The sequence below is a fragment of the Gavialis gangeticus genome, unplaced genomic scaffold (assembly GCF_001723915.1).
Source record: "Gavialis gangeticus isolate Ggan-Ray unplaced genomic scaffold, GavGan_comp1, whole genome shotgun sequence".
In the NCBI taxonomy this organism is placed as follows: domain Eukaryota; kingdom Metazoa; phylum Chordata; order Crocodylia; family Gavialidae; genus Gavialis; species Gavialis gangeticus.
The window spans coordinates 171182510-171195535 of record NW_017728992.1 but is presented as its reverse complement, the minus strand read 5'-3'; the positions used below and the strand labels follow the sequence as shown (position 1 = coordinate 171195535).

At 43.2% G+C, this 13026-nt stretch overlaps 1 protein-coding gene across 1 annotated transcript in view; it reads right to left on the bottom strand.

The window, feature by feature from the left end:
* The window catches only part of EBAG9 (estrogen receptor binding site associated, antigen, 9), a 68684-nt gene that overhangs the window by 34382 nt on the left and 21276 nt on the right, over nucleotides 1-13026 (bottom strand). Inside the window, exon 3 of the mRNA XM_019528081.1 lies at nucleotides 3694-3791. Within this exon, the coding sequence (XP_019383626.1) occupies nucleotides 3694-3776 (83 nt within the window). The 5' untranslated portion in view covers nucleotides 3777-3791. The remainder of the gene's footprint in view (nucleotides 1-3693; nucleotides 3792-13026) is intronic.

Genomic DNA, 13026 nt, shown 5'->3' with positions numbered 1-13026 from the left:
GTACAGGTTTCCCTTGCCAACCGCGGTTTTGGGTATCCACGGTTTTGCTCTCCCAACCCTGCCGGAGGGGGCCCCCAGCTGCCAGGGCTATGGACCCAGGTCCACAGCCCCCTGCCCCCACTCCCTGCTGCAGGCTTGGGCAGGGCAGCTCCCTGCCACCGCAAGCACTCCTAGGGGGACCTGCACCCCCCAGATCTGTATGCGGGGCACGTCCAGGCTCCCATGTTGCTTCACTCCTCTGCCACCTGGCAGGCACAACCTGGTGCAGCTAGGGACAGTGGGGCCACATGGAGATCTCGCCGCTGCCCTGGCAATGTGCCCCTTGCACCTGCCGCTGCTTTGAGGGGTACAGCCCTGTGCCGTTGCCCTTGCTGCAGCCCCGTGCGCAGGAGGTGTGTTGCCAAGGCAGTGCAGAGCAAGCAGTGGTGGACGAGAAGATCCCTGCGCAGCTTCTCTGCTCCCTGACACGCCGGGGCGGGAAGCAGGGCACCTGGGAACAGTGGAGAGAAACTGCTTTATTTACCCTATTAAAGGTAAATAAAAATGATTTTTATACACTGTATATTCCTTTATTATTCATATTCAAGTCCCTAACCCCATTTTTCCCATAAGCCTTCTGCCTTACCAACCATGGTTTTGCCAATCACGGGAACTTTCAGGAACCTAACCCCCATGGTTAGCAAGGGAAACCTGTAATGAAAGGACTTGCAAATATAAATCTCAGAGTCACTGGCTATCCTCTGAGGAATTATGGAAGTCAAGTGAGGTCCCAACTGATTGGAAAAAGGCAAATATAGAAGATCTAAGGAATCACTAACCTAGAATACATGGTGCAGGTCCTCGTGGAATTTATTGTGAAGCAAGGAGAAGAGAACAAGGCGAAAGAAACTGCCAGCATTGATTCACCAAGAACAAGTAATGCCTGACCAACCTGATTTCCCTCCCTTCTTTGGCAAAGTGGACAAGGTCATAAATTTTATGGATGGGGCAGAGGAAGAGAAGGGGAGTAAAGCAATGTATGTGATATATTTTTATCAAAGTTTTTGACTCTGGTCTGCTATGTAATTCTTGTTAGTAAGCTATGGAATTGAAGATGAAATGAAAGTACTGTAAGCTGGATACATAACTAGTTGGATAATCATGCCCAACAAGAGTTACCAATGGCTCAATGACTAGTGGGAAGGAGCTATCCAGTGGGGCTCTCCAAATGTCCATCCTACATCCAGTACGATTTTCTTATAACACCAAGTTACGTGGAGTTGCATATATAGTGAAGTGCAGGGCTAGGATCCAGAATGACCTGGATAGACTGAAAAATGTTCCCGCCCCCGCCCCAACAAAAAAATCAGCTAAGATTCGAGAAGGACAAGTGCAAAGTCAGACAGCTGGAAAGCAATAATTGCAGGTACAAATATAGACTGGGTCATGACTGGCTAGCCTGCAGTACTGCAGAGAAGGACACAGGGCACTGGTTCTCAACCTTTTTACACCCAAGGCACCCCACTGAAAATGCTAGGTTCAATTTTTCATTCATTTTTTGACTACAGAAAAACAACAGAGTAACTCTTCTTCCAAAGAACTCAGAAAGAACACAACAGGTCAGAATGTTTTTAATACTATGGATTCCCATTTGAAATCTTGGGAGTTATTTTGTGAATCAAGTTTGCACACCTAACAGTGCTGACATTGTATGGCACCCTAAAGTGCTTTGAAAGGATCTCTAATATACCATAGGTTGCCCTGGCATCCTGGCTGAGAACCACGAACTTGAGGGTCACGGTGGATTGTAAACTGAATGGCCCAACAGTGTAACCTTGTTGCAAAAGGAAAAGCAAAAAAAAAAAAGAAAGACAGCATTTTGAGTTTTATTAACAGAATAAAATTCTCTTGCAAATCAAGAGAAACGATTCTTCTGCTCTATTCAAACATAAGTGAGATCTCATCTTGAATACTGTATCTAGTTTTTGGCCCATACTTCAAAAAGGATGTGGAGAGATGGGGAAAACTCCAGCAGAGAGCAACAAAAATGCTTATTAAAGGACTGGGAAGCAAAACTTATGAGGAAAGGCTGAAGAACAAGGATTACATAGTCTGGAGAAGAGAAGACGGAGGGGGAATTTGATAACAATCTTCTAACACCTGAAGAGTGATTATAAAGAGGATGAAGATGAGTTTCTCTGTGGCTGTAGGCAGAGCCAACTCTAGAGCTGTTGGGGACTAGCATATCAGCCGGGGGGGGGTGGAGTTTGGCGGTGAGCAGCCAGAGCGCAAAGCAGGTGGCACACAGCAGCCATGTGGTGTGGTGCCCTCAGCATGTGCCAATGGCACTGTGAGCAGGGCCTGTACAGCACTGTCTGTGGGGCCCCCCCAAAGTGTGGGACCCAAGGCAGTTGCCTTGATTCGCACCCCCAAGGAACGGCTCTGGCTGTAGGGGACATGACTACAAGTAATGGCCCCAAGATGCAGCAGAGGAAATTTAGGCTGGAAATTAGGAAGACCTTTCTGACTATGATGGTGGCCATGTATTAGAATTAGCTTTCTAGGTAAACTGTGGAACCTCCATCTTTGGAAATTTTCTAGAGCAAGTTAGACTCTTGGCTGGGATGGTTTAATCAGGAATGATCCTACCTCGAATAGGGGGCTGGACTTCATGAGCTCTGTTCCAGCCTTACTTTCCTATGATCCTCAGATTCATTTCTTGTTTTAACAGGTTGAGCGTTCTCTCTCCAATTCAAATGAACTTTTTCCATGCTTCTAGTAATTTTTTTAGTCTCTGAACCCACTTTTTCTCTCCTTTTCAATGAGGTTAGTTGGATATTCCTAATGAAGGTTTACTTACTGAGTATTTTACGTTTTATTTTTCATCCCACTGTTGGGGAATAGCTCCAAACTTCTTATGCTTAGAGAGTTGTTTTATTCTAAGCAGATGTCCTTCACTAAGTTGTTTGCAATAACACACACACAAGCCTACACGGCACAAAATCACCAATATACACCAATATTTAAGTTTCTACATGAAGATTTTTGTAATTACATTGCACAAAGAAAAAGACTATAAAGAATCTTAATTTTTAATTAAAGATGTAGAGTCATCTTCTATGAGTTGCACATTCATCCCCAGGATTTCAAGTCTTTCAGAAGTAGAAAGCCCCTTCAAGGATAAGGCCGAATTGTGCTGTTTTGGCAAATAATAGGAGGAGGGGCACAATTAGGTCACACAATGGAAAGCTGGGGACTGACAAATGTGGAGTTGCTATTGCAATTTAAAAAACCAAGATCTGATAAGAGAAACACTTTACTTCTAGGTTTTTAAAGACTGACTTCTCAGGAGACCAGACTTTCACATGTTTTTCAGGGACTTCCTTGACAAAAAAAGTTAAAGATAGCTATAAGAGCTGCTACTCTGTTGTAATATAAACTATACTGTGTACCACTGCAGAACCTGTTGTAATATAAACTATACTGTGTACCACTGCAGAACCCATGAATTGTTTAAATTACACTGCTATATCATTTTGAATACCAAATGAATACTAAGATTAAAGATGAGCTTAGTAACTAAGATCTGCATAGGCTTTGGTCCATAATTAAATAAAGCAAGAACTTTGCAAGAAGCAGGAAAGATGAGAATAATAGCAACCTGAATTAAAAAAGAAGAGAATACAGTCATAATAAATGAAATATGTTATTTACCTGCATATTAGCCTCTTAATGAAGGAAAGCACTGTCGCTAGGCAAGTACAAATTTTAAAGAGACGGAACTGCGTGATGGCCATGGTGAGAAACTCTTCCTGAGGGGGAAAAAAACAGTTTTAAAGACAGCTCAAACATACAGAACATCTTTACACAAATTTCAGATTCAGTTACCTTTTCACCTACATGTAAAGTAAGTGAAGAACAGACAATGAAGGTACAATAGTATAAAAAGTGGGAAAGGAGACCCAACGTAATGACATACACATAATATACATTACTGATCATCCATTACTGACACAAGTCTACATAATTATTAAAAGGCAAACAAAAACAAAAGAATGCTATATCAAGTAAGAGAGAATATGTGAAGGCAACAGGACTTAACATAGCTCATTTATTTCTGATATTCTTATCAGTAATGATGTAACAGTGATGAAGCTGCAAACAGAGTTCTAAACAGTAAAGACTATAAATTTGCTTAGATGTGCAGAGATTTGCTCAAAAAGGACTTGACTCATATTGAACAATTACCAGACAGGTAAAATAAACCACTAGTTGTTCTAAATGCCCATGGAAGTTAACAGGAATTGTTCAATTCAGATGACAATGTTACTTTAATGTATTGAAAGGATGGCCCCATTAGCTCCATTTACATTAAGACATGGATAACATTCACCCTCAAAAGCAAGATCACTGAGATTTCTATTGTGCACATGACCAAATCATGTGTTAACTAAAAGCTGTGGACAGACATTACATTTGTAATGCTTCAAATACCTCTGTAGCACCACAGAAGTCAAGGGGACAGATGTGCATATCCATGTAGCACTGCAGAAACATTCCTGTTTGAAATGGGAACTTATCTATGGTGGTATATTTTGAGGCACCACGTTAAGTTGCATGTAGCGCTACTGTGCTCTAGTCTCCCTCAGCCCCTCGAAGGGGAGGAGGGAGGGAGTGTCGCTGGCTCCATGACAGCCTGCCAGAGACCAGAGCTTCAACCCAAGCTAGGACTAGGGGCTGCAACTCTGCTCAGTGGTGAGCTGTAACAGTCTGGGGTGGGCAATTATTTTGGGCAGAGGGCCACTTACTGAGTTTTGGCAAGCCATCGAGGGCTGCCTGACAGGCAGCCAGGGGTAGATAAATATTAACTTTCTAAATTTCTGGGGGGCCAGTCAGACAGACAATATGACCTGGCGGGCCGCATGTGGTCCACAGGAAGCATTTTGCCCACCCCTGTGTTAGACAGTGTACAGCTAGGCTGGTCTTGGGAGACCAGCAGATCTTCTTGCTAGGGTAGTGGTGCTGTCATGGTGGTGGCAACAGCAGACACTGGTGCCTATCAATCACTATCAGTGATTCCAGTGAATCTGCTAATCATTGATAGGCTCTCCTGGGGAGAGGGAGGGAAGAGCAAAGGAGCAACCTGTGGCTGGAGAGAATGCCTTTGTCCCAACTTTGTAGCTCTCCAGCCAAGGGGCTGCAAATGTACCTATGCTCTTCATAAAGCTGTATTTTGTAGAATTATAAATGAACATTTGTTCAAAACCAAATTACATGGTAAGCGGGCCAAATACCAAATAAATACCAAACACGTTTTGAGACAGAAACATACTTGCTCTAAATGTATTTCTCAAACAGAAAATAGTGCACAAATTTGTCCACAATAAAAAAAGTTTACAATTCTGTGCAACAGTAATAGAGTCCCTGATCTACTAACCACTTAGGCCAAAACTTTCTAAAAGCAGGGAGCTCACTGAATATTTACTACATAGTAGAGATGTAAATATTGTTTTAAAAATGTTTCATTTAATCTCCTCTAATTATATTGGTTAAATGGTTAACTGATGATGCAGCAGATCGGACACAGCTGCTGCTGGGAGCTGCTCCCTGGCCCTTTGACTGGAGTGGGAGGGGGCGGTTGCAGATCCAGGACTTGAAGCCCTGTGCTGGGAGAGAGGAAGCACCTGTGAACCAGCAAGTAATGGCTTAACTGACAAGTTGTTAGGTTGTCTGCTGTTTTCCTTTTTAACCTCATATGCTATGGGTACCAGTCCCCCTTGCCCCTCAGCCCCCCTACCCTTGCTCCTCCCTCGCTCCTGCTCCTTCTTCCTGCCTAACTTCTGATTCCTGCTAAGGCACTGAAGGGCTTCCCTTTCCCCCCCACCCTCCCTGCTGGACTGTGCCTGCAAAGCTAAATGATAACCGGTAAACTAATTGGTTATCACTGAGCTTATCGGCTAAATGAATAATTGTTTAGCCTTTGGCATCCCTACTCTGTAGTTAAGGAGCAGAACAGCCCCACTACACCACTCGTTGATCTGTCCCTGGCCATACAGACTGGATCTTTAATCTCTAACTGATGTTCCCTATAACAGTTTCACTTTATTATTATTTTCATCTCGTTCTGCTATATTTAAAATCTCTGTACAGTCTCCCTTACTTCTGAGGGAAACTCTTATGTTTCTCCTTATACTTTGAGCCTCTCAAACATGGCTTTCTTGACCAAAGTCCCCCCATTCCCTGAGCGTCTCTGTAGTTATTTGCAATAGAGTGTCAATCTTCTGATTTGTAGGAAAGCATTTCAGAAAAGTTCCAGCCTGCTTGGACAGTAATGTAAGAAAGCAATAGTGCCTCTGATTTCAAGAAATCCCAAGTCTCTGGGGCTAGAAATAGATGTTGCCAAGTAAAGCAGATCAGTTGTGTCATGATGTGTCATGGTACAGCTGATCTGCTTCACTGGGCAAAATGCACATTGCCTCTTGTCCCGCCTTTGAACGTGCAGAAAAAGAGGCAGTGTGATCTTGTTGCTTTCCCCACTTGAGCGGATCTAGGATACGGGTCTGGCTGAGCAGGTAGTGCCAGTGTGATCTTGTGCTTTCCCCACTTGAGCGGATCTAGGATACGGGTCTGGCTGAGCAGGTAGTGCCAGTGTGATCTTGTGCTTTCCCCACTTGAGCGGATCTAGGATACGGGTCTGGCTGAGCAGGTAGTGCCAGTGTGATCTTGTGCTTTCCCCACTTGAGCGGATCTAGGATACGGGTCTGGCTGAGCAGGTAGTGCCAGTGAGGTAACAGATGTCTGTTATATAGCAGCAGTCCTGTGCCTTTCATGTGGTGCAACAAAGGGTATTGACATCTATTTGCTCAGCATTTGTGCTGCCATAAAAAGGGACTTCAAATCACATCCATTTCCACCCTGAATTTCTCCATCCAACTTATTTTGTTAGCTAGCTCCTTTATCAAAGCTGGTCCTTTTGAAATTGAGTAAGTTGGATTTTTTGTTTTCCCTTCCATTTATATTTAGGTCTTTTAATATTTATGGTCTCTCTTCTGCAGCAGTCCTAATGGTTCAAATCTAAATCTGTCTGGAATTTTGAAGGTGATTTTGCATGAAGGAAAAAAGGCAACAGTTTTTGTTATGTTGACTTCCTCCCCCCGCCACAAAATTTGTAACTGATCTCTCATTTCCTACCTGTCAAAGACAGTTTGCTGCTAAATGAATGCATTTAATGAAGGCTAAAGTCAAGGCCACATTTAAATAAATGATTGTGATGCCAAGAATGTCTTATTTCCAGAATTTAATCCAATATTCCACTCATCTATTTCAATAGACAAAGTTCGACAAAAAAAGCAGCATTCAACCTTCAAATCCAAATAAATCAGTTTTGTGCAGTTTAAGATGAGCGTAAATGCATGACATTGCTGCCCTGCAATCCTTGGCAAAGTTTTAGTATGTTAAATTAGAAAAAGCTTTTTAAATATTAGTCTATCCAACTGTTTGTTGCCTACTGCTCATATCAATTTTAAGCATACAGAATATAAAGTTAGATCTGTATCATGAATATACTTTAAATCTACCCCTCAAAGGATAGAAGATGCAATATATCACACTCATATCCTGGAAAGATGCAAAAAAGGGAAGCTTTTGCTAGACACAAGGATGGTTCCTCTCTGCAGCATTTTTAGTTCTCCTGCTGATCTGTACCTATACAGAACAACCCTCTGCTAGGGGTATTCAGGGTAAAAGCATTCAGGACTACTTAAAGCAGTGTCATAGCTTAGGTACTAATACACGCTGGAATTTTCATTTTGAAATCAGTGAAGCATGCCACTGACAATGATTGCAATACATTTTGCGTAAAAATAAACAAAAACTGGGCATAAAATGCACTATGTGGCCTCTATAGTTAGATGAAAAAAAATGTTTTTGGTATATTCTTAAACTAGTCAGCCTCCCCTTACTGCTGGTGGACAACAGGAATCTACAGAAGCCAGAGTCATAAATTAAATTAATGAAATAGGCACATTGCTGAGGGGATGATCTGGAAAGTATAAATTGCTAAAACACAGGCATTGCAGCATGCACAAATACACAAACAAGTGCTTCCAAAATACTACAGTTTTGAGACAGAAGGGGGTGTGTGAAGGAAAAAGGTTCTTTAATAGTGGCCTACAAAACTTAGATTGCTGTGTGTCAACTAAATAGTTGAAAGCATCACCGACAACAGCTGTGTTCCACAAGCTCTCAAACACTTACAAATAATCCTTTGGGAAGTTTATTTTCTAAACAAGCCAAAAGGAAACTTCTTTGGACAAAGAGGTTTTGCACTTTTTTCTCTCTGTCTCCCCACTTCAGTGATTCAAGATATTCATTTTGACTTTAAACCTACATATAGTCTCTGTTTCAAAACACACAAGTATAGTTATACCTTCAACAGTTTTTGCTGTAAATTAAATAAAATTCACATTGTTGGTAAGAAAAAAAAATCTCCAAAGGTTTAAAGAGAGTGAAGAACAGTTTAAATTCAATTATGTGTTGCAATAAGCAAGACATTTTTGCATTAGTCCAAAGAGAAGAGTCTAAACTGAAAGTGAAAGTAAGATGTTTTATAAAATGGGAATCAAGAACTATGTATTTTGAGACTCTTTGGACTTAGCACTTGTCCTTATTGAAGCTCATCTGACTAATCGTGGACTAGCGTATCTGGTTCATTTTGGATCCTAGCCCCACCCTCCACAATATCTGCAACTCCACCCCACTTGATGTCACCTTTGTGTTAATTAGCTAAACGTGCACTCAATCCAATAGTCCAATTCATTAATGAAGATGCTAAACAATACCAAACCCAGATGGACCCTGGGGAACTGCACTTGATACTTCCTTCCAATTAGACATGGAACCATTAATGACTACTCATTAAGTATGATCAGCAGCCAGTTAAGTATCCATCTGACAATACTTTCCTGTAGTCTGTATTCCCTTTGCATGTTAATGAGAATCTTATGGGAAACAGTATTGCAAGCTTGGGAAAGTCAAGTTTTACCACATCTATTTTTCCACTCCCATCTACAGAGCCTGTCACCTTGTCATAGAAGGGAAGGAAATCAGGTTGGTCAGGCAAGACTTGCTCTTGATGTTCCTAGTCACCTTGCTCTCCCCACTACAGATTCCTTGAGGACCTGCTCCATAATCTTTCCAGGTATGGAGGTCAGGTTGGCTGGTCTATAGTTCCCCCAATCCTCCTCCTTCCCTTTCATAAAGACAGGCATTATATTTGCCCTTTTCTAGTCATCCAGGACCTCACCCAACCTCTATGAGTTCTCTTTGTTTGTGGACAGTTACCTCTCCTGTTTTAAAAACTCATTGTCCATGTGTGGAGGCTAAAATTGGCTTTTATGTATTATATTTGTACGTCATTCTTCCCAAAAAAGACTTGGGACTTTAAAAGCTTGAAATAAAGAGAAAAAATGTAAAATAGAATAAAATATTACAATAAGACAGAACAAGAAAAAACCTTAAACTCATACTACTTTGCCCTGCTACTCCCTGCCTCTATCTTACAGAGCATGATCCCCCTCTATGCCCAACCCAACCACTCTTCCCAACCCAAAATCATTACCTCCATAAAAGACAAATCTCTCTCCAGCCCTATCCACTGCCACTTCTCTGCCTCATGTCAAGACGGTACACCCCCACCTCTTACTATTCCTCCCAAGCTCATACCTACCTTTCATAGAACATCCACAACCCCCTCAAAAACCCACTCATCCTTCTCTTTCCCCCAAGGACACATTATTCAATTAGAAGAATTATAACAACAAAACTTCCCTTTCCCAGTGTCTGTCCCCTCTAAAGGGCAACTCCAAAGGCATCCTGGCATTTCACCCTTTGGCAACCCCTGCCCCAGGTCAGCCACAAACCTTACAAAGCAGGGGCAGGCAATTACGTTGGCTGGAGGGCTGCTTACCAAGTTTCAGCAAGCCATTGAGGGCTGCATGGGAAGCCCTGCTCCTTGACAGGTGCCCCACCCCCTGGTCGCCATCTTGTGACTGAAAGTCCTGCTCCCTAACCCCTGATCTTTGCTGCCAGAAGTCCCTTGGAAGTACTCCTTTCAGCAAGGGGTTTTGCCATCTTGGAACCAGAAAAATACCAAATTATAGTCTAAAAAGTGAACATCCAGAACATTCATTAATTTGGTTTAAAAAAAAATTGCCCTGATTTATATGTGTTTGTGTAGTGTACATAGAGGTGATTGCACAATAGCTTAAAATGAAGTCTTACTTTTCTATACTGTGGGGGGGGGGCTATGGGTGTATGGGTATGGCAGAGGGTGTGAGTATATCTGTCGGGGGGATAGGTATGGGGGATGTGGTTGTGTGGGGTAAGTGGCTGGGTTGTGTGTGTGTAGGGGTCCACATGTATGACAGTGCGAGCCAGGGTGTGGCTGTATGTGTATGGTAGGGTATGCATGTGGGACTCACCCCACACAAATCAGTCCCTCCCTCCCTCTTCTCCCCGCCAACACCCTGCTCTGGCCCCAGACTATTGGCATGGGCCCCGTGCTCCACTGCTACATGGTGCTGGAGCAGTGCAGATAGAAAAACACGGAAATGGCTGGGGATGGGGCACGGCTGGGCTGCTGGCTCCCGATGTGTCCTACTGCATCTGGCTTCTGTCATCTTTGACAGGCAGCCAGGAGCAGATAAATATTAATTTTCTAAATTTTTTAGGGGCCCCACAGGCTGGATAGAAGGGCCTGGAGGGCTGGATCCGGCCTGTATGTCATATTTTGCCCACCTCTGTTATAAAGCCTGCAGGCTGGTTTAGTCCCATCCCCCTTCTAATTCAAGTGGCTACGCAGCGCTGAGCAGTGTCCCAACCTCCTCCAGGCAGCACCTGCAATATTCTAATACCTTAATAGTCTTTTGTTTTCTTTTTTTACCCATCCATTCTCACTCCCATTCTTGAATAGCTGAATGATCCTGAAGGTATACAGCAGGGGTGACGTGTAGGAGGTGCACACACACCCTCTGAGTATGGTGGTACACCCCCCACGAAAAGGTGCTACTGACACTGCTGGCAGTGCATGTGGGCGGTTGTCGCTCACTATCAGCAGCATCTGTAAGCGATCCACAATCCCTGCTGGCTGCTGCTGCCGGCAGCACCTGCAGGTGGTCACCAACCCCTGGTTAGCACTTGCCACCTGTCTCCTGCCCCCACACCCCAACAGTGCTGGTGGTGTCTGCAGGAGCTCTGCGCTTACCACCGCCAGCGCAGCCGTGCCCCCCACAGCCGCCAGGCGGGGCACATCATTCACGCTATACAGAACACTCTGACAATGGAAACAACTGTCATCTAATTCTTTCCTGCAAAATGATTGTTAACTTGTTAAAAATAAAGATGTAATTTAGAGAGCAATATGTGATCTTTAAATTAACAATCAGATCACTTGTAGTCACCAGGAACTGACTTTAGAAATATACGTTGTAAAGCTTTAAAATAGGGAACCTTGACTTGTACTGGATTAGTAAAGGCTAGTGCCTGAGTAAGGCATCCTACTCAGCTAGTTAGTCTGCAAGAACATATGTTACTGAAATGTTTATTTTGTATTCTTAGCAGGAAAATTGCATGCCAGTAAGGTTGCGTGGATGGTAAACTCTTTCATTTTAAAGCTAAGGGTTACTTACAGCAACTCTTTTTACAGTTAATTATTTGATACATTTCCTTGCAGTATAACAATGGAAATCCTCCCCCTTTGAAAGTGCTCCATGGATTTAAATGGACAAGTAACTTTAAGGTTGCCTGACTTTCGTGAAAACTTAATGGTATTCATCAGGTACACTGGGGGAGAGAAACTGCATGCCCTTTTAACAGCTATGGTACAGAGCCCAAGTAAATAGAGCACTTTATTTAAACAGGAGTTTTTGAAAAGCTAAAACAGGATAAAGGAGAAAGCATCCTAACATACTGTAGGAAGTATGGAGAAAAGTTATCCATCCATTCCTCCTCAGTACTTGCATACTTAAGGATGTTGGTATCTACTATAAAACAAGAAAAACAAACGAATTAGCTGAGAGGCTTCTAAACTGGACTGATTTTACGGCTAAAAATTAAAGAAATGTGGATCCAGTTTCCATTTGCCAGGTTTCTTGTCTGACCGTTGTGGCCAAATCACTCATCTTTTCTGTGCCTCAACCTGTCATCTGCATAAAATGAGATAGTTTCCTTTTTTCCATACTTTGTCTTGTCTGCTTAGATTACAAGTTTTCTGGGGCAGGGGCTGTCTCTTGCTATATGCATATACAGCAACTAGCACAATAAAGCCCAATCTGTTACAATGCCAATAATAGATCTCATCTGGACAATGGCTCCTACATATTTCATAATGGCTAACAGCTAGTGCAGGGATTCAAATACATTTTGAAAGGGTGGTTTACAGAACTTGTTCTCCTGCTAAATGCAAATAACGACGATGTCATTGGGATAATGGAGACCTGGTGGGACACCACCCATGACTGGACCACGGGTATAGACAGCTATAGTGTACAGGAGGGATCGAGTGGACAAAAGGGGCAGGGGCGTAGCTCTCTATGTCAAGGAAAGCTTCGTGTCCCTGCAAGCTGACATTGGCACCCACGGTGAGCGACCTGAGACCCTCTGGGTTAAAATCCGTGGGGAACACGGCGCAGGAGATACTATGGTGGGGGTCTACTACAGACCCCCTACCCAGAGTCAAGACCTTGACCAGCATTTCACCAGGGAATTGGCTGAGGCCACACGATCCCAGTGTATGGTTGTCATGGGACACTTTAACTACCCAGACATCTTGTGGGAGGAGCACTCAGCCAAATATGAGTGGTCGCAAAGCTTTCTCTCATGTGTGGACGACCTCTGACGCAGGAAGTCTATGGGCTGACAAGAGGTAAAGTGCTGCTCGACCTTGTACTGGCAACGGGAATGATCTAATCAGCAACCTAATGATTGAAGGGAAGCTGGGTCACAGTGATCATGAACTGATCACCTTCACCATCTGCCGCAAAGCTGGCA